Genomic DNA, 21,986 nt, shown 5'->3' on the forward strand with positions numbered 1-21,986 from the left:
AATCTCCCTTCCCTAGTCAATTTCCTCCTGTTATGGATAAAATTAATGAGAATGAACAATGTGATATTGAGAAAAAAATTATAAATGCCTACCTATAATCAAAATCTCAATTAGATAGTGTAACAAACAATTTCACTTATTCAGGTAGCCTTTTGATGAACTAATTGACACTTTTAATTGTTTAACCCCCCCCCCCCCCCCCCCTTTAGCATGTTGAATGCCAATAATCAAGGTGCATCACCAGTTAAAGGTGGGATAAACAGATAATCTTACTCATCCAGGTATCCCTTTGATGAGCTTTCTGTCAGTTTTACTTGTTTCTCCTCTACCCCATGACATACTTTTTCTACTTTCAATATTATTAGTTACATCATTCAGAAAACTCAATAACATCAAAGTGCAGATAAAATATAATTTGTTAACTTTAGAAAAAAATGATTAATTGTTAGTTTTGTTTGATTAAAAAATAGCATGTAATGGCAAACTTACAAAATTTGCTCATTTTGTAATTCAAAATAACCTAGCTCTCAGGTCTGTTTATGCAGGTGAGCTACCAAGATATTTTGTATTTAATAGCCAATACTTTTATTTTTATTATATTTATTTTTGTCTCACTATTTTCAATAAAATATGCAACAAATGTATAAATGCACCAAAAAGATAATTCAAAAGCAGTGTATATTCTTTTCTGGGAAGGGGGGGGGGGTGTCTTGAGGGGAGGGGGAAGGAATTGGTGAAATGTCCAGGGAAAATTGTACAGAGGGGGGGTAATGTCCTAGTATCAATATTGTTATCATATAAAAAGATATTAAAAGCTTCACATTTTTCATGACCAAGAAATATTTTCCATTCTAATTAAATAATTTAAAGGGATAATAACTCTTCATTTTGGCCAAACAATGATTTTTCCTGGAGTAAACAACAATTTTCTCATACTTACCAATGGTTAATGAATCCATTTTTACATTCAAAGTTAGTCCCTGTTTTTTTTTCTAAAAAGTTTGGTTTTTTGTTAAAATCTCTTAAGAGATCATAACAGAGTATAGCCATCAATGGAGGTCACGTGGTCTGAAGACAAGTTCAGATATCAGAATAATAGCTATAACTGCTGTTTTTGTTGTAAAACAGAATATATTATATTTCTGTGAGTTATTCACAATGTTTTTATTGGGAAATATAGACCTCATATGAAGAGTTATTATCCTTTTAATAATATCAGAATATATCTAGTACCTTGATTGTCCAAGAGGTTGTAGAGGTGCTGGGAGAACAAATGTGACACATGTGACCATCTTTTGATTTTTGATTGCTAATGCATTTCCCATCAAGTTCACAAGTTTCATTCTATAAAATAAAATTTATAAACATATCTTAAAGATGGACTAATTGCTTTCTTAAAAGTTATCTAGTAAATATTTGGGATGCAAACTTATTTTATTGGTCATTATTCAATATAAATTCACTTTTTATGGCAATGGTATTTTTTTCACAAAACACACATTATATTATCAAAAGTGCCAAACTAGACATGTAAATTAAATTTTTATTGAAAGAAATGTCTCACCAGATCTGTCCATTCTGTGTCTGACAATCTTGGATCACAAATCTGGCATGCTTGGTTCTGCTGGGTTTCATTGTAACATGAGCCATTTATACTGCAGGTGCCATTCTGAAGACAGAAAAAGAATTACTCTTTGAACTGAAGAACATTGAATTACCCAACATGTTCACTGGACAGAGATATAGGCAAATTTCACTCTTTCATGGGAAATATATTTTTTCTCACTCTGCAAAATAATTAACTACTCTCAGAAAGTCTCAAAGTGTCTTGCCATTTTTGATGCAGATATTAGATTCGTTTTTTACCAAAATTTGCAAACTCAAAAATTCTTCTCATTTATAATTCAATTACATCAGAATGTGGCTACCTTGATTGTCCAAGAGGTTCTAGAGGTGCTGGGAGAACAAATGTGACACAAATGATCTCTTCTTGACTCAAGGCTGCCAATGCAGATCCCCTCAATTTCACAATTTTCACTCTGAAAAAAGTATACAATATCTCACAACAGAGCTTATTATAATATAATTTTAAGGTAGAAACATGGATTTTTTTCAACTTTGATTATAACTATTATAGAAAACCTTGCCATAATACAGTTGTTTAAACAAACTAGACATAGTATAATATAAAACTGCCTTGCTAGACATATAAATGATTTTTTTTAATGAAAGAACTTCTCACCAGATCTGTCCACTCTGTGTTTGATGCACTTGGATCACAAATCTGGCATGGCCTTGCTGGGTTCTGCTGGGTTTCATTGTAGCATAAACCACTTATACTGCAGGTGCCATTCTGGAAATAGATATTGTACTTATTTTAGTAACTTTTGAGAATATTTATAAATAGTATTATCATATTAAAAAACTAGAGGATCAGAGAGGCGATACCGCCTCCGAATATTGTACCACCAGCTGGAGCAAGTGCATTCGTATAGACCCCCACATACACAAAATAAGGGACACAGCCACCAGTCTTGTGCTTGACAAGATGTAAACATGCAATCAACAAGAATTTTCAATATATGCAAAAAATATATGAAACTAAAAATGGTACAATCAAATTTAAGTTAATCGTAAGGTAGGTGAAAGGTCATTTTCAAGGTCACAGTAAATTGCCAGTATAAGACTTCCTATTCAAGTTCAATAGTAACTATGGACCTATCTCTGCCAGGTTTGGAGTTAAAAGAGAAAGAAATTAGCAGAGTTCAGTTCATGATTATAAGTAGATCAAAAGTCAATTTCAAGGTCACACTTAGATTGTCAGTATATGACTTCCTATTCAATTTCAATAGTAACTATGGACCTATCTCTGCCAGTTTTGGAGATAAAAGGGAAGCAAAATTTGCAAAGTTCAGTTCATGGTGAAAAATAGGTCAAAGGTCAATTTCAAGGTCACAGTAAGATTGCCAGTATATGACTTTCTATTCAAGTTCAATAGTATCTATGGACCTATCTCTGCCAGTTTTGCAGATAAAAGGGACTAAATGTTATAATTTTGGAGTTACCATAATGTGCCATAAATTTCCTACAGAAAAAATTAATTAAAATAAAGAAAAGGTCATTTTGATCAAAATTTTTGGAATGGGAGGTGCTCTGAAGTTCCAGGTGTTCAAATTTCATGAAATATAATGTCATTTTTGACCACAAGTTGTCTGCTTTGCCAACCTTATGTATTATTTTTCCGGAGTTCAAAATTTATTATCCATTACCGTACTGCACATTTTGCTTTCACCACCAATATGTATTTTTTGATACAGCGTAACTTTAGAGATAAAAGGGAAGCAAAATTTGCAAAGTTAAGTTCATAGTGAAAAGTAGGTCAAAGGTCAATTTTAAGGTCACATTTAGATTGCCAGTATATGACTTCCTAATCAAGTTCAATAGTAACTATGGACCTATCTCTGCCAGTTTTGGAGATAAAAGGGAAGCAAAATTTGCAAAGTTCAGTTCATGGTGAAAAGTAGGTCAAAGGTCAATTTTACGGTCACATTTAGATTGCCAGTATATGACTTCCTTTTCAAGTTCAATAGTAACTATGGACCTATCTCTGCCAGTTTTGGAGATAAAAGGGAAGCAAAATTTGCAAAGTTCAGTTCATGGTGAAAAGTAGGTCAAAGGTCAATTTTACGGTCACATTTAGATTGCCAGTATATGACTTCCCATTCAACTTCAATAGTAACTATGGACCTATCTCTGCCAGTTTTGGAGATATAAGGGAAGCAAAATTTGCAAAGTTCAGTTCGTGGTGAAAAGTAGGTCAAAGGTCAATTTTAAGGTCACATTTAGATTGCCAGTATATGACTTCCTATTCAAGTTCAATAGAAACTATGGACCTATCTCTGCCAGTTTTGGAGATAAAAGGGAAGCAAAATTTGCAAAGTTCAGTTCATGGTGAAAAGTAGGTCAAAGGTCAATTTCAAGGTCACAGTAAGATTGCCACTATATGACTTCCTATTCAACTTCAATAGTAACTATGGACCTATCTCTGCCAGTTTTGGAGATATAAGGGACTAAATGTTATAATTTTGGAGTTACCATAATGTGCCATAAATTTCCTACAGAAAAGATTAATTAAAATAAAGAAAACATCATTTTGGTCAAAATTCTTAAAACAGGAGGTGCTCTGAAGTTCCAAAAGTTCAAATTTGATGAAATAATGTCATTTTTGACCACAAGTTGTCTGCTTTGGCAAGCCTTATGTATTATTTTTCCAGAGTTCAAAATTTATTATCCATTACCGTACTGCACATTTTGCTTTCACCACCAATATGTACTTTTTGATACAGCGTAACTTGAAAACCGTATGGAATACAAAAAAACGAAGACCACTTCAGTGTTGGGCTTTACATGCTCTACAAAATGCAAAAAAGAATGGGTCTCTAGCATTAACGGTTCCCGAATTAGAGACAGTTTTCAGTTTCGGTACTTTATGGCCGCTACTCCCGTGAAAATGCACCGATTGACCCCAAATTCACGGAGATGAAAGATGACCAGAAGGGTAACACTTTCCAATAATATTATTGGTTAAGTCTGCGTGGTGTCTGAATAACAGGGCAAAAAAAATTTTTTTCGTAAAAAATTTCATTTTTTTGAAAATTTTGGCCCGTTTGACCTTGAAATAAAGGTCAAAGGTCAAATCCAAGGGCATATTTGAAATCTACACATATGACTTTTGGAAAGCTGTCTGTAGAAATTTTTCCCATAACTCCTTCCTTAGGGTAGATAATTAGCATTTAATTTTGCCATTTTTAGACAAGGGTGCATTGCAATGAGTGCCACACCTAGACCCCAATACCGACAAAGCCCAAATTTTACGTGGAATGAGTTGAGATTATAGGTGACCTAAATCCAAGAGATGGGTACAGGGGCCCTTACCGTCTAGGAGGAGAAGCGGTAACGGTGACTTGGCGGCGGAGCCGCAGGAGCCGGCGGAGCTGCAGGAGCCGGCGGAGCCGCAGGAGCCGGCGGAGCCGCAGGAGCCGGCGGAACATACGGGTCGGGACTAAAACCATGGGTACCGCCAGCGCCTACGCTGGTGGTACAATAAGCAAAAAAATATATTCTAATCAATTAGTGAAAAATGAATGACAAGTACAGGTACTTTAATTGTCCAAGAATTCTTTTATTTGATAATATTGATTAATTTTATCAACAAACAATATGTAATAATTGAATAATATCAGAATATGGTTCGTACCTTGATTGTCCAAGAGGTTGTAGAGGTGCTGGGAGAACAAATGTGACATATGTGACGATCCCTTGATTTTAGGTTGCTAATGCAACTTCCCTCAATTTCACAGGTTTCATCCTGAAAAATAAATCAATTTTATCTTGAAGCTGATATCACTATTAAGCATTAAATATAAAATAAATATTGGGATATTTTTTCATTTGCCATTATTCACTAAAAACATTAATCTTTTTATGGCTGTGTCATTTTTCATCAAAATAGTCATAAAATTGGAAAAGGATGCCAAACTTTGTCCATAAAAAGAAATTCTCACCAGCTGTGTCCATTCTGTGTTTGACACTCTGGGATCACAAATCTGGCATGGCCTTGCTGGATTCTGCTGGGTTTCATTGTAGCATACACCATTTATACTGCAGGTGCCATTCTGAAGAGAGAAAAAAGTATTTTTCATTGAAACCAAGAACATTCAATGATCCACCATGTTCACTGGACAGTGATAGAGGCAAATTTCCCTCTTTCATGGGAAATAAAATTTTCTCACTCTGTGAAATAATTAACTGATATCAGAAAATATCTCATGGTACTTTGCCATTCTTGATAAAGATATTTGATTATTTCACAAAATATATGCCAATTTTTGCCATATATAGAAATGTCTTCAAGTCTGACAAATTCTCCCCTTATAACTTAATTACAGCAGAATGTGGATCAAACCAGTACCTTGATTGTCCAAGAAGTTCTAGAAGTGCCAGGGGAACAAATGTGACATGGGTGACCATCTTTTGATACTTGGTTGCTAATACAGCTTCCATCAATTTCACAACTTTCACTCTGAAATAAATTATGCGCAGCACTATCAACCAAACTTCCCTAGTGAATATAATTTATCAAGTAGATATCTGGAATTATCTTTATATTTTATTTGTCATTATTCAGTCAAAGTTCTTTCTAGGTATAATCAAGGAGTTATAACAGTTATAACCCCTTGGTATAATTAAGTAGCAACTTTCTTCTAAGTAAACACTATATGATAAAAACTATTGTATTCTACATATTACTTTATTTTTTCTAAATGAGATATTCTCACCAGATCTGTCCATTCTGTATTTGACACTCTGGGATCACAAATCTGGCATGGCCTTGCTTGGTTCTGCTGGGTTTCATTGTAACATGAACCATATATACTGCAGGTGCCATTCTGGGAATAAATATTGTATTTTTTAAAGCATTTATTTGAGTTTTTCATAATATTATTATTATTATTGTTACAGATATGATAGTGAGAATGAACAATGTGATATTGAGAAAAAATTCAAAAGCAGTGTATATTTTTCCTGGGATGGGGGGTGTGCGAGTGTGTGTGTGTGTGCGTGTGGGGTGAAATGTCTTGAGGGGATGGGAGAGGCATTGTCAGGTGAGATGTCCAAAGGAAATTGTCCAGAGGGGGATATGTCTTAGAATAAATATTATCATCATATAAAAAGATACTTAAAGCTTCACATTTTTCATGACCAAGAAATATTCTCCATTCTAATTAATAATTTAATTATATAAGAATATCTAGTACCTTGATTGTCCAAGAGGTTCTAGAGGTGCTGGGGGAACAAATGTGACACATGTGACCATCCCTTGATTGCAGGTTGCTAATGCATTTCCCATCAAGTTCACAAGTTTCATTCTATAAAAATAAAATTTATAAACATATCTTAAAGCCGAACTGCTAATATATTTCCATTTGCCATTATTCACCACAGATTCACTCTTTATGGCAATGATATTTTTCTTCAAAACACACATTATAAAATTATTATCAAATAGTGCCAGACTACACATGTAAATAAATTTTATTGAAAGAAATTTTTCACCAGCTGTGTCCACTTTGTGTTTGACACTCTGGGATCACAAATCTGACATGGTCTTGCTGGGTTCTGTTGGGTTTCATTGTAGCATGAACCATTTATACTGCAGGTGCCATTCTGGAAATAGAATATTAAGTGCTATTTTTATACTCAATAGTATTGGGTAATACAGTGTGAGAGAATTTTGAATTATACGTTTTCCATTGTCCTTAAGGGATCACCATGTTACATAGGTAAAATAACATATGAAGTCTCTTTAGCAACAATTTTCTTTTTCTCTATAAAAGTTGTTATTGGGTTACTCACCAGCTCAAACCATGTCTCTGTGCTGTACTTTGGGTCACATAATTCACAGGGTTCTGAAGGATTTCTGTCACTACTGTTATAGCAAGTAGAGTTCACATAGCATGTTTCATTCTGAAAAAAAGGACAAACATTCTTTTTTCATTTAGTCTTCAAATTTAGTCCTAAGATATATTTTTATTATATTTTCACAATGTTGAAGAACTCTTATACATCAAATAAACATTCAGTAACATTTATTAAATTCGCCAATTAACTCACCAGAAGCACCCAATCTGTGATGTTGACAGCTGGGTTGCAAACTTTGCATGACTTTCCTTCCTGTGCCTCTCCCTTGTGATAACAACTCCCATTTATTCTACATGCATTACTCTGAAACAACATATTTTCTAATATCAGTTTATTCTTATATATAATAATAACTGTAACTTGATAAACAAGGGTACATATGTAACAACTGATCCAGACACAGTACAGTACCAGATTCAGGTACAGATGGCAGCAATAAAAATTGATGTATCCACTTTCAGTCTTTTTCCCTTACCAAAACTGAAGAAAATTAACACATACTCAGGCCAGCAAGTAAGTCATAATTGCTACTTTTGTTTAGTCATACAAGCTGTGCAAGATTATCTACCTGTATATACCAAGCAGTTTTGTTCCAAGATGGGATGCAAATCTGGCATGGGTCATCAGGATTTGTGTCATTTTCCTTATAACACATTTCTCCAATTCTGCAGGTTCCATTCTGTGAGGCAATATAAAACAGCAGTGTTCACAAAACATTGAGCTACCAGTAAACAATTTTATGTAAAATAAAGTAATTAAAATGGCTTGTTTTGTGTTTTGGAAAACACTATATATTATACTTGAATCATATCAAATCATAAAAATACCTTAATATCCCAAGAATTTCTGTTCTTATCTGAAGAACAAACATCACAAAAAGACCCTGTCCTTTCTTGACCATCTGTGTAACACTGGTTGTCAATGGTGCAGGTGCTGGGCTGAAAAAAAACTGGTACATGTTTAGAACATTCTGCTGAAACATAAATGCTGCTGTCACTCCATGTTGCTTGTATTTATTGCCTGTGTTTTGCTGTTCTAGCCTAAAGGTACAAGTTGTTGGTGTTATATACAATCCAAAGGTACCAGCTAGTGGTACAATATACACTCTCAGGTACCATGCAGCTTATGGTGGTACAATGTGGTCATTAAAACTTGACTACCTGGTATCCAAAATAAATGGTCAAATTGTATTTTTATTGCAAGATCAATATTTAAATATGCAATTCAAATGGCTACTTGTAAAAATACCAAAATGTAATCAAGAAGTTTGACTGTTTCTATAAATGCAATTTGTAAAATGGAAGATCAAGTTTGTAAATGTAAATATTGTTGACACTAGGACTACAGGTAAAACTGGGGAGAATTTAAGCCATGTTCTATCTCCTGTTCATTTACATAGATGCACAAAACTAGTTTTGTATTTGCTGATCAATTCCATTAACACTTAATTTCTGTTTATGTAAGACCTGAAATATGCCTGGACTTTTTGTACAGATAAAATTACGTACAATAATTTAAAATTGAGGGAATATTAAAGAGATGTTATATACCAGTGCAAAAAAATTAAAACATGGGTTATGATAAAAGATGCAATATGTTAATATAAGGCACAGGTAGTTTGAAAAGCAAATGGGTCTAAAAAAAATTAACTGATGACAATTCAACGTTTAGCCACAAAAAACAAATGCCAGGACTTTTCATGCAGGTAAGAATATGTACAATACACTGCACCTTAATATTGGGGAAATTTTAATGTGGTTTTTATATACTGGTACAAAAAATTAAAACAGGTTAGAAAAAAAGAAGCAATATGTGGCAGGGGCAAGTAATTTCATATCAAAGCAAATTTATTTTACTCAAAATGATTTGTCTGGTGACAATCCCTGTTTAGACTTTTCTGAAAAAAAAAAAAGACGTGTGCTAGACATGTGCTAGACAATGGCACCAACATTGTTCTACCACAGTTTATGTCTGAAAAGAGTTACATACCCGAAGATACCAATCACTAGTAGTGACATTAGGATTGCAGATTTGGCAGGCATCACTGGGGTTTTGTTCCTCATTATTATAGCATTTACCATTTATGCTACATGTTCCATTCTGAAAATAATCAGATAAATTTTATCATAACTAATTTTGGACAACTCAATATGTTCATTATATAATGCTTTGCAGACACATGTGGTTAGAGAATGCACTTCACATACCGTACAAGTGTGGTTCAATTGCTGGTCGAAAAAGGATTTTGGCAGCAAACAAGATGCATTCCAGTTGCATCTGGCCCATTTGAGGCACATGCAGAACATTCTGACAGGATTGGAAGTGTCTTGCCATTTCGGTTCACCCTTGATTGTGATCAGAATGTTTCGAATGCTGTTGGAATGCCGTAAGAATATTAACAATGAACTCATAGTGCAGTTAGAATGCACTTCCAATGCCAGTTAATATTTCTCTACTTGGGATGCACTTTGCAAATTTTGAGCATGAGCAAAACATTCGGACCGGACTCAAGAATGGGTCCATATATTTGAAATGCACTTAGAATTTTTAGAATGCACTTCAAATATCCAGGAATATACAAAGAATTTTCATTCCAATGACATTCTAGCTCATTCCAAATTTAGTGTGACTAGGGTATTACAGATTGAATGATAATGTACTATTTCTTCAGTTATACTGAAGATAATTTTTAAACATACATGAAATGGTTATCTGTTCATTACTTAAACATACTATTTTCATTAAGAGAACTTAAAACATACCTTTATTCACAAGTTTGTTTTTATTTTGGTGAGTATATAAATGTATCTTGTTACCTTTAAGTGGCATTGTGATGGCCCATCACATCTGTAGCATTTAGAGTCATACACAGCCACTTTCAGAGGATGACTGTAGTTGGTACCACTGTTACTGATGCTGATATTGTAAACCTTGATCACTTCATCACTACTGATATCACTCCTCTTTTGACGTAATTTTGGGAATGGGCAGATCACCTCTTCTTCATGAACGAACTCTGCATCGTTATATTCAGTAATCACACCAGATGCCTAGTGAAAAAGTTGAGAAACGGTAAAATATTTCTGAAAATATTGTAACACCTTGCAATTACAAGTATCTAGCCAATTTAAATAGTTAATATTTTCATAGATTATGTATTAGATGTAAAAAAACTTGCAACAATTGCAACTTACCGTGAGATGTTCTGTTTTACAAGACAGGTTTGATGACTGTACAAACGGGCCTCCATAAACTGGAGTTTCAAGACATGGTCGCTGAGATATGTCACAAAGCCCATTTGTTGGCATATAATATAAGTCAGGAATAGTATCCCTGCTGATAGAACAATCACTTGATACATACCCTGGGTAACATTCACAGGAGCTAGTACCTAAAATGAGTGAAAATGTACCTGTATGTAGTCTGGAATGAATATGATGTCTTTAAGTTCAAACTCTACCATTCTAAAATAATCTTAATGAAAAACATCTCAAAGTAACAATATTAATAAAATAAATAGTTCCACAAATAGTGTCTACAGGAGACATTACAAAAACAATACCACTTCAAAAATAGTTAGATTTTAAACAATACTGAAGCTGAATAACAAGCTATTCCTCTCTTTCTCACAAAAATAAATTTTGGTGTGCCAGGCAAATGGTACTTAATGGTGAGTCCATTATTGTATCTTACCTGCGTAGAGCACTGGCACACTGTATACTCATTGTGGTCAAAAGGCCGTACGTAGAGGGGTTCCCATTATAGCAACTTAAAGTGAGGTCATCATAACTTGACCACATCCCTAGCACACCAGCCAGGGTTATATACATGTATATGAAAATAGTGAATCAGCCAATATAATATATAATATATCTTACCATTATTTCTAGTACATACACCATTGCTGCTGCAATCATTAGGGCACTTGATGACATCCAACTCTTCTGGAAGAGCAACCTCTCCTGTAGAGTTGTCAACTACCCAGTAGCTCTCATTTTTGGACAGTTCTCCAACACACATTCCCTTGATAGAATCGAGTGCTGCAAGTGCCCAGGCATTGTCTCCTGTCAACTAAAATTGTAAAATTGCAGGAATTGTAATTAAAATATTTTTAATTTGTGATGCACATCATCTGAGAAGCTGATGACAATATTTGTGGGTCTTGTGCCCCAGCCCTTAAAACAAGGGGCAAAGGTGGACACAATTTGATGCCTACAGCCACATGATAAAAAATGTGCAAGCAAATATCATGACAGGACTGTAATACAGTTACCAATGAAATTTTACTCCAAGTTAGAATGTATTAAAAGTCTCTCAGTAAAGAATAATTTTACCAACATGTATGTCATCCTTGCATCCTTTGAGTGCAACTTCATAATCCACATTCTCTACTGCTTGACAAGCTTTCCCAGCACTGCTGTTATATATATAATTACTGCAGAACTCATCTGCCTTAGCTTCTGTCCAACCATTCTTCCATTCTGGTTCCTATATAAGTTTTAGAGATAAAACCATCCACAATTAATTTAATTACATTACCATCTAATTAATTTAATTAGCATCTACAATTAATTTAATTAGAACAAACAGTAATATATAGATTCTGGGTGAGGTGATGTTAGGGATATATTTGACCCAAAGTTGGGACGATTGACACTAGAGCAGTATATTTTGCATTTTTTTCACTCCACTCATGCATATTTAATGTTATGAATGTTATTAATGCTTCTTACCTCTATTCTGTCATCTGCATTATATTCAAATTTACGTATCTCAAATATTTCGTCATGACTAGCAGCAGCTCTTCTTTTTCGACATTTTGCAAGTTGTTTCACTGAGTAGCTGTTGTCTGAAGCACACTTTGCAACATTCTCTGTGTAGCTACAATCCAGTGGAAGAGAACTGTTAAACACAATCTGGTCACCTGTGGTGGGGCATCTGCAATACTCTGCTTGAATGGAGGTCACATTGGAGGATGCTGGGATGCCATTATACATTGAATCTGACGCATCAGATACTCTGAAATTTTGACATTTTTAAAAAATCATTTTTATTCATGGACCATAAATAATAATTACAAGAGAGAAATGTTAATATTAAATAATTATAATGAATAACTTATAGAAAATTTTGACATAAATTGTCTTTCCTAACATAACAGACCAGAAGTACCATGTGTATTCCAAGGAATAGTAAAAGGAACATTTTTGCCTTTTTGCCAATTGTTGCTTGCCAAAGCGTGAAATGTGTCTCACCTCCATGACAGTGAGAAATCATTGGGGTACAATGAGATAGGGTCTGTTGTACCATCATGTCGTAGAAAATCATCATTTTTGTTTCCGTTCAGAGTTCCACAGAGCCCTACAGTAGATTCTACATCCTTAGACCCTGGGTGAATGTGGATATTCATGTAATAGTCATCTATGTAATAATATGATCTGGCATATACATAACCTCCTGTTGGCAAATATATCTGAAATATATATCCAAAATTATTATGACTAGATGCACAATGAAACCAAATTTAATTGTTAGTTGATTTTTACTTATGGTACTATTATTCATCTCAGTCGATACCAGAACAACTGACTCTGAACTATGAACTGCCCCAAAGACTATAAATGTTTGCCAAATAGTTAAGACAATTTATTTCCTACAGGAAATGATAACAATGAGTCAAATTATAACAGAGAAGTTTTGATTTGGCTAAATGATAAAATTTCTGTTACTGTTAGTGCAGATGATACATGTAGCTTGAATTGCAAACCAGTTGTGTAAGTATCATGAATAAGCATTTAAAATAAAGCTCAAACCTTAAAATCTTTTGCATTATTAAATGACTCCACTCTCATTTGTCCATGTTCACAACCCAAAAGTCCTGAACGCATTGGTTTTTTAATGCCCTTAGTTGTTTGAGACCCTGTTCCAGCTCTACATCTGTCGAAAATAAACAGATCGCCCCCAGACATGACTGTGACAGCACAAGGACAAAAAGCACGTCCATTATTACACTTTTTGAAGAAACCATGCACCTGTAAAGAAATTAGAATTATCCAGACCAGGTTAGAATATTTGTGAAAATTATTGCATTTGTAGAAAAATTAACATGCCAACACATTCTTCATTCTCAATTGTAGATACAACAATACATACAAGATGAAATATAGAAATTATAACAAAACTGGTACTGATATAAAAAAATGGTGAGAAACAAAAGTACATTTGATGTCATAAAGGATACATGTACCAGTCACATCAAAAGATATTAATGTAATCATACAATGTAATCATACCTGGATTGGCAGAGTTTGGTGTTTATACATTATGAATTCTCCTGGAAGCTGGCATTCATATCGTCTGAATATGTAAAGAATATTATACTGGTATGAAGAAATTCTTAAAAACAGGATTCAGAAATTTATTGAAGAACATTATAAAAGAAAAGAAAGGAAAAATGCCACAAATCTTTTATCTAATCTGTTAGCTTTGAGAAGACATACCATATTTTATCATGGCAAAAAAGTAACATGTTAGCACCCAGAGTTTCAGGGATCACAGCAAACTCCCCGCTAAAATAAGCTGATAGTGAAAGGTCATTTCTAGAAATCTCTGCAAGGGTGCATTACAAATATATATATATATATATATATATATATATATATATATATACCAAGGGATTAGATACAAAGGATTGATCTTGCCTCGAAAAATCTGGATTTTGATAGATCAGAATAAAAAGAGAGAGAAAGAAAAGAGTCCAATATGTTGGTTATTGTTAAGGGACTGGGTTAGGATCATACTCTGAGATTCTGATAGAGGAGCTGACATGGAAGGCATTTTCTCAATTTAAAGAATTGTATGATTGCATGGAGCTACGGTATCTGATTCCTGGTAGTAACATACAAATCACATCATAAATGATACTTACACACCATCAAAGGTCATCATATGTGGGTCACTGTTTGCCATACACACAAGTCCTTTTAAAGTCATGTCTGTATCAATCACCAATATCTATAAAAATCAGTCATTCTGTTTCAAGAAGCAATAATAATAAACAAATATTTACAATTCATATTTTCATTAAATTACTCCTTGGAAATATCATTTAAATGCAGTCTTTCCTTTTCTATAAGTAGCCGAGTTCTGTAAAATTTGAAAATATGTGTGGGCTGCAATATAATTAATTCCCTTTAAAACCTCTTCACCTTTATCTCTCCCCTCACACACACACATCCAGGTTAGTTATGGTGCATCCAAATGACACGGCTAGACTGAGAGCTTGTTGTGAATTTCTTCATTACTGTAAAACCAGTTTAAAATACAAACAATCTTACTGGTATATCTGCTAGTCTGTAGTTGCTCCAGGCTTGATGAACATTAAATTCAGCTGTTGACAGCAGCACTTTGGTGATTTGGTCTCCATCATATATTCCATCTATGACTGGGGCTATTTTCAAGGTGACAGTTTTATTCCAGTGCTTAGCATTTATCTGTATACCACATGCCTCCACCACTGCCTCCTGTCTTTGACTAACTCCACCCTCTGATGGACACAGTGCTTGTTTCCACTGTTGTGGAATACGGACTTCCACTTGGAGAAAGATATCTTCACAATAAAAGTCAAACACTGGAATGTCAGTGCATAGGATTGGCACTGTTGGTTGAAAAGCTATAATGGCAGGATTGGGATCATTTTCTTTTATTCTAATTGGAAAGTCACTTGAATTCAGCACCTGAAATAAAGATACATACAACAGCATGCATGCAGGCACTTAAAAACAATTTTCCATGCTCACTACATATATAAATGGAAACAAATTAATAAAACAAATCCACAATCAATACTGCAGTTATAATATAATAAGAATATTGACTTATAATATAATCATATACTGCCTAGTGTACATGTACATAATGAGTATAAACATCTACATGGAGTATTATTTATGTGTATGTTAAAATACATGTAAAAAGTTATTATTATTATTAAATTTCAACATGATCCTAACATAGTTTTGTATAAACCTTATTATTCTTCCTACCAATGCAATATTTACCTTTATACCTGCAAAAAACTCTGGACTTTCAACAGCCAAACTTCTGGCACCAACAAGTTCTCCATCTTGTACATACTTTCCCTTTACTCTGCATTTTACCTGGAAATTTAAATCACAAATTAAACAATGCTTTCTTTAAAATTTTATATGGCTTAGTTGAAGGTACATTAGATAAGCCATGGACAGCTTTTAATAAAATCTCTTACAAAAAAAAATGACCTTAAACATTATAATGTATCTGGGATATCTGGACTAACAACATCCATAGGGGGGAATAACAATGCAGTGACATAAAGATATGATCCCAGACATAATTGGGTTCTGGTTCTGAATGTAGCCTATAACAACCATTAAAAGATCAAGTATACCTCACCTGAAAGCCAAGAGTAATGGATTTGCTCAGCCAGACACTTTCTCTGAGCTGAGCAGGCAAATCAGCCACATCAACGTTGTCTTCCTCATGGACAAGTTGTGAATTAATGTACCATTTCACATCAAAGAAGAGCAGAGACAGCTTGTCTGCAGGGACTTGATCATAGAAGGGCAGGCAGGTGAACATAAGCTCCTTTTTTGTTATATTTTCAAAAATATAACGTTCAACTCTTTCATCCACTTGAATGTCTGGTTGCTGTGTTATATTTGGGAAATTATCTAACAGAATGAAATACTTAATTAACATCATAAAACTGTTTATTTAATTTACTGTTATTTAATTTTATCAATGTCATACTGCTGCCTATTCATTGAAAATATGTGTAAAACATATTCAAGAAACTCAATTTATCCATCTAAATATTTGTTTGTCAAGTCTTACACAAAATGTAAACTTTTTGATTTAATGTGCACAACTCATAAATAAAAATAAAGACCTAACCTGAACAACCTGGTTCAAAACCATCTTCTGATATAGTTCCTGGGGGACATAGTACCTTATCACCTAAATAAGTTGTAAAACAAATGAAGAAATACAAATTTTAAGTTGTCTCTTCCATGTGCAGCCATTTAAATTTTGCTGTTGTGTTTTATTATTTTTTCATCAGTTACATGCAATGCAAAAAATTGTTGCTTACCAACATGCCCATATATGAAATAAATGCACATTTCAGTGGGTAGTGGTGTGTTCCAAGGTGGGGAAATGAACAAATTTTAGATTATAGTTACTTTATGTATACTAATAATTAGCTAGGTATCCTCATTATCAATAAAAAATGAGACAATCACTCACCTATACAGTAACGCTCAGCACACTGACTCACAGGTGGCAGATGATATACATTGTATGTAGAACAATTCTTTAACTGTATGTCATATGTCTTGGCACAGCAAACAGTGGAATTCTTCACACATACAGTACCATTAATGACACCATCATCAGCGGAGGGTAAGGAACCTGTGAAACAAAAATGTGATAGAAGTGCATTGAATGTCCCAATTTAGTGTTAAATATGTTTCTTTGCTTTTTCCTGCTCTCCACAATGAATTTATTATTATTATTATTATTATTATTATTATTATTATTGTTGTTGTTTTCATTGCAAATGGACTACAAATATTTTTTAAATGGTTAAACAACATCTTCGGTAAAACCTGAAAAAACTTTTTTTGTTTTGAACACATTAAGAAAACCATACAGCATTAAATCAATTAGGCAACTTACCACTAATTTATGTACCATTATGCATGTGCAAAACAACAATATGTACAACTGTTTAACCATTTTCTAGCTATCATTTTCATAGAATGTTTGCAAATTATGATCTCCACATTATTTGTATTATGTTCCTCCACCAAAGTAAAACCTAGCTGGCTTTCCTTGTTGTTGTTAAAATGAGCTGTAGAAATACATTATTGGATCTACGGGTGCATTCACGATGAACTTATCATATTAGCTAGTGTGCACTAATTCCATGGGGACTTTTGCTGAAAAGAATTAGAAAAACAGATAAATTAACAAGCATCCTCCTCGCATTGAGTAGAATACAGAAAAGCTGGTGATTATACGATAGATTGGAAACAAGAGGAGGGGCATTAATCTGTAATTCTGATTGCATTCAGCAAGAGCCTCCATAGAGTTTGTGCACAATAGCTAGTACATGTACAATAGATTTGTTTTGAATGGACCATATATATATATATATATATATATACACACACACACACACACACAAACACACACACACACACACACAGGTACCTACCATTCAGCCATATGGGATTATCTGTACCACAGTCTCCTTCAAAATGGCAGGTCACAGGCATATCATTTCCAGTTATCATGTCAAATCTAAACCAACCCTTCTCTATTTTATCATCACATGCTACTGCTTCAATGGCATTCTTATGGTACATTGTACTCCTTGATATTTCACCAGTGACACGTGTGTTAGCAAAGCACTCATCAATCTCTGGGGAAAAGAACAACTGTATTTAGTAACCATCAGAAATATAAATATAAATACATGAAAATGCATTTCTGTGCCCAGAGATGTGCGAAAAACATTCAATCATATGAATGTCTGATAGGAAAAAATGTGCTTATTACCAGGTATGATGTACATGGATGGCTGTAGAGAGTAAGAGCTTGATTTACTAGTTCCTTAAATACATTAACCATTTTTTTTTATATTATTCTTTATATAAACCAATAAAGTTGTTTTAGTGGGACCATAGCAATAGTCCAAAGGTTCATCGGTCTAAATGTTCAGTATAGAACCTTCGGACCAATGAACCCTTGATTATAAAAACGATGAAAATGCTAACATTTTTCGGACCAATGAACCTTCGGACCAATGAACCTTCAGACTATCGAGATGCCCCCATTTCAGGAACACATTTTTTGTACCTCCACAGGTGTCCACATAGTCTTCACAACAATCTCCAGCTTTAGTGCAATGTTCATCACAAAAACAGCTGCGTAATTCCACTTTACAGGAACTGTTTTTGCCAGAGCAGCAGCCCAGTTCAGAACAGGATATTGGGTATTTGATCTCACACAAAACTCCCTGTAAAGCACTTGTACAATCATGCCAAAGACCAGTAGTGGTATCAATACACAGATATGGCTGTGTAGATGGATTCGCAGGCTCACCAACTTCCCAAGATATGACTGTCGGACTTACTGGTTCTCCAGTAAACCACATCCATTGTTCTGTATTGTAAGTTGCTCCCATCAGTAGGTACTGTTGAGGATAGGAACCTCATGGAAAACAACAAAATAAATGAGAAAACTATGCTTTATTTAAAGTACTGCATTTCAGTTAAACTATATTATAGCTAAATAAAACTATATTACTGCTCAAACTACTAATTACGTACAATGTACTAGTATATGCATGGAGCAGTGCCACATTTTGAGGCACTGCTCCATGACACTGTATGTGATTGCAAAATTTTTTCTTTTTTCATTTTAATGTGTCATAAAGCTTCGAGTTTTTGTTAATTATTTTATTCAATAAACCCTCATCAACCACTTAATAATTTTATAGTCACAGTTATGGAGTGAGGAAGAATACTTCAGCTACAGTGCAGCATGCAGAGAGGTCTGAGTATGTGTGCGTGATCATATCAGCTCTTTATAGTTGCAATCTATGTGAATCTATACTTACTTCGTAGACATATTTCGGTCAGTAAAGTGCTTTCTTCAGTTGTGTCAACTAAGACAACATCACCTCCAATTGACTGACATGTCTGCCTTGCACTTTGAAATGTTATGAAACCTGGATCCTCGATGTAGCAAGTGTTGTCACTGCACTTCTTAAAATAAGGCACTGTAAATTAAACAACAGATGACAAAAATTCATTCTCAGATTGATATTTCACAATTTATTAAATGTTTTGATCCTTAAATGAATCTAATAGTATATTCAATTTATTTTTGGTTTATGTGTACTCATTTTCCCATTCTATCTAAAACAAGGACATTTAACAATAAAATGTTTTAACTTCCTACATGTAATAATATTGAGGCAGAAATATATTCTATATTACACTGTACCTCTTGTGCCTATATCCAAAGAGTTTGCACTACAAATGACTCCTGCATCTTGTGAATGTGTGCAGCCTGTTGTGTCCCCCCAGCCACTGTGTCTACAACGGAACAGGGACGTCTCTCCCTCATCACAGTCAACATCTGACAGCCATATCACACCTGAATGCGACCCAAATGATCCTCCACCTGCCACTCTAGAGCCAGAAGACCTTAAAAACAGATGATATGCAATATGTTTATTCAAAAATTAAGTTTTGATACATTTTTATGTGAAAAGATTATTTTTCTAAGTCAAAACCCTTGATAAGTTTTGAAGTTCATCTCTTTGTATTCAAACATCTACATCCTTTATTCAAATACAGACCAAACGTTGGACTGAACTAAGTATTATTGTCTTCATTAATTTTAAGAATGTTTAATTTCAAATGTTTCTAATCATCTCTCAGCTAGTGTACACTTACTCATATCCAAGTGTCGCACAGACAGCCTCAGCATGCAAGTTATTCCAATTTCCTCTGTTACAAATTGTCCCCCATTCATTCTCATAAAACACTTCAACCCGACCTTCATATGGTGTGGAACCACCCACTAACCGGATATTTCTATTCCAGGAATATGGAACTGTCATGATATGAAAAGAAATTAATATATGCCATGCTTGGCCTCCTGGAACCTTCAAATATGATTATGTGCACCCACTTTTCAAATGTAGATTTGTAGATATAGCTCCCCACATATTACCTAGTACTACATGTACTTACTATTATTATACAATTATAGTGGATCTAGGATAATATGAAAAAAGAGATTGAAAAATTGAGTAAAATATCATCCAATAATTCATCCAATAATTTAGGCAGCTGACTATTCTCATTAATTAGTTATTATTCATTAATTAGTTATCTAGTGTTATCTACAGACTTGACATTTAATATGGAATATTTCAGTTTCAAAGGTATACCTTGGTAAAAATGCGTTCTTTTTTTCATAAAACTCAGATCTCACATAAAATATCTGACTGGAGAAGTGTGAAGTCAGGTGTGTCGCTACCAATTAACTGACTACCAAGTCTGGTGCACTGCTGCATTGTGTAATATGCAGTGATTTAATTGGGTAGTGCCCCTTTGGGATAGCCAAAGCTTGGCTTTGGCGAAGCATGGTGCTGTTAAAAAAGTATCCATATGTCGGTAACTACTGCATAGAAGAATTTGAAATTTTGCATGCAAGCGGCCAGTTTTGCAGTGCGTAAAATGAGTTAAACAAAGTTTTACAAAATTGTTAATCTGTGCCAGAATGGCGCGAAAGAGACAGACATTGCCAGACAGATTATTGTGTCAAACGAAATGGTCAGCACAGTTTTATGGAGTTATGCCCAGACTGATGTACCTACACAGAGACCACGGCCAATGTATCGCCGTCTTACCACCAGGGTACAGGACTCAGTGTCCTTCAGGATATGCTGCTGCAACTAAACAGAACCCACCCAGTCCGTTCAGAATGAGGGGCAAATTGTGACCAAAACGCGTTTTTCAAGGCTCTTAGCGAATGTCAAACTGGTTTTAGCAGGTTAGGATACCAAACGACCTCTGAGGAAGCCACTGTAAACAGCAAAACAGCGTCGTCTGTCTCTCTAATGAATTGAGGACCATGACCGTTTCTGGGTAGAACCCTGAAACCGAGTGGCTTTCTTTATTGAGGTCAGATTTCACCTGTACCGCTTAACTGGTCCAAACAGAGTTTACAGTCATCCAGAAGAGGCCTACGACAAGTCGTGTGCCGCTTCTGAAGTGACTAGGGACATTGACAGCGTCAGTATTTGGAGTGAATACCACATTGGTGCCAAAACACCAATGGTAGGCATTGATAAAAACCTAAACCAGATGAAATAAAGGAATAATGTGGGAACCATTTGACTATCATTTGATAGGGGGCACCTTAGGAACAATTTTAGGTTGCACGATGAGATTGCCCGTTCACAAAGAGCACTTTTAATAGCAGATAACTTACAGAGCCAAGGGATTGAGCAGATACATTGGTCATCAAAATCGCCATATTTGAACCACATAGACAATACGTGGGCAGGTTATTACTCTCCGAATCAACAGCCTGCATGTCCTACAACAAAACTGCACCAAACTGGACAAGTTTTGACCGTTGCCTGGAATTTTTTTCCAGATTAAACTCTAAAAACCTATCCTAAGGAATGCCTTGCCGCTTGAAAGCTCTGGTAGCAGCCAGATGAGGTCAGGTGTAATAGCCACCGTTGCTGTGACAAGACACTGACATGAGGGTCCTTTGTTGGGCGTATAACTCTTTTAAAGACGATAATTTGGAAAATATAGAGATCCAAAACATCGCTTTCAGTGGTTGCCGTATAACCTAAAATAGGCAATGCATTTTTGTTTGCTTCACTGGCGAATTCAATTGATGAACTGATGTCACAATGACATCAAAGA

At 34.7% G+C, this 21,986-nt stretch overlaps 1 protein-coding gene across 33 annotated transcripts in view; it reads right to left on the reverse strand.

Moving 5' to 3' along the window:
- LOC106180805 (uncharacterized) overlaps nucleotides 1–21,986 on the reverse strand; it is a 33,186-nt gene that overhangs the window by 6,204 nt on the left and 4,996 nt on the right. For 21 of the 33 annotated variants that reach the window (XR_015332846.1, XR_015332850.1, XR_015332849.1 and 18 more), the window contains exons 4-37: nucleotides 19,992–20,151; nucleotides 19,537–19,739; nucleotides 19,148–19,309; nucleotides 18,385–18,738; nucleotides 17,741–17,947; nucleotides 16,768–16,932; nucleotides 16,417–16,479; nucleotides 15,916–16,193; nucleotides 15,543–15,641; nucleotides 14,820–15,218; nucleotides 14,411–14,496; nucleotides 13,776–13,839; nucleotides 13,296–13,514; nucleotides 12,738–12,955; nucleotides 12,216–12,501; nucleotides 11,821–11,970; nucleotides 11,361–11,553; nucleotides 10,677–10,873; nucleotides 10,299–10,532; nucleotides 9,472–9,582; nucleotides 8,310–8,420; nucleotides 8,051–8,161; nucleotides 7,675–7,785; nucleotides 7,417–7,527; nucleotides 7,117–7,227; nucleotides 6,819–6,929; nucleotides 6,339–6,449; nucleotides 5,972–6,082; nucleotides 5,565–5,675; nucleotides 5,258–5,368; nucleotides 2,243–2,353; nucleotides 1,929–2,039; nucleotides 1,565–1,669; nucleotides 1,234–1,344 (exon numbers count right to left, since the gene is read on the reverse strand). Coding sequence is in view for 25 of the 33 variants with exons in the window: in XM_087004651.1 (XP_086860777.1) it covers nucleotides 1,234–1,344; nucleotides 1,565–1,669; nucleotides 1,929–2,039; nucleotides 2,243–2,353; nucleotides 5,258–5,368; nucleotides 5,565–5,675; nucleotides 5,972–6,082; nucleotides 6,339–6,449; nucleotides 6,819–6,929; nucleotides 7,117–7,227; nucleotides 7,417–7,527; nucleotides 7,675–7,785; nucleotides 8,051–8,161; nucleotides 8,310–8,420; nucleotides 9,472–9,582; nucleotides 10,299–10,532; nucleotides 10,677–10,873; nucleotides 11,361–11,553; nucleotides 11,821–11,970; nucleotides 12,216–12,501; nucleotides 12,738–12,955; nucleotides 13,296–13,514; nucleotides 13,776–13,839; nucleotides 14,411–14,496; nucleotides 14,820–15,218; nucleotides 15,543–15,641; nucleotides 15,916–16,193; nucleotides 16,417–16,479; nucleotides 16,768–16,932; nucleotides 17,741–17,947; nucleotides 18,385–18,738; nucleotides 19,148–19,309; nucleotides 19,537–19,739; nucleotides 19,992–20,151 (5,396 nt within the window). In the remaining 8 variants the exon portion in view is untranslated. Of the gene's footprint in view, nucleotides 1–1,233; nucleotides 1,345–1,564; nucleotides 1,670–1,928; nucleotides 2,040–2,242; nucleotides 2,354–5,257; nucleotides 5,369–5,564; nucleotides 5,676–5,971; nucleotides 6,083–6,338; nucleotides 6,450–6,818; nucleotides 6,930–7,116; nucleotides 7,228–7,416; nucleotides 7,528–7,674; nucleotides 7,786–8,050; nucleotides 8,162–8,309; nucleotides 8,421–9,471; nucleotides 9,583–10,298; nucleotides 10,533–10,676; nucleotides 10,874–11,360; nucleotides 11,554–11,820; nucleotides 11,971–12,215; nucleotides 12,502–12,737; nucleotides 12,956–13,295; nucleotides 13,515–13,775; nucleotides 13,840–14,410; nucleotides 14,497–14,819; nucleotides 15,219–15,542; nucleotides 15,642–15,915; nucleotides 16,194–16,416; nucleotides 16,480–16,767; nucleotides 16,933–17,740; nucleotides 17,948–18,384; nucleotides 18,739–19,147; nucleotides 19,310–19,536; nucleotides 19,740–19,991; nucleotides 20,152–21,986 lie in introns of those variants that run through there. The other 12 variants (XM_087004645.1, XM_087004637.1, XM_087004633.1 and 9 more) reach the window with 11 other exon arrangements.

Source organism: Lingula anatina, chromosome 2 (genome assembly GCF_051362555.1).
Source record: "Lingula anatina isolate TDL-2025a chromosome 2, LinAna3.0, whole genome shotgun sequence".
Lineage (NCBI taxonomy): Eukaryota > Metazoa > Brachiopoda > Lingulata > Lingulida > Lingulidae > Lingula > Lingula anatina.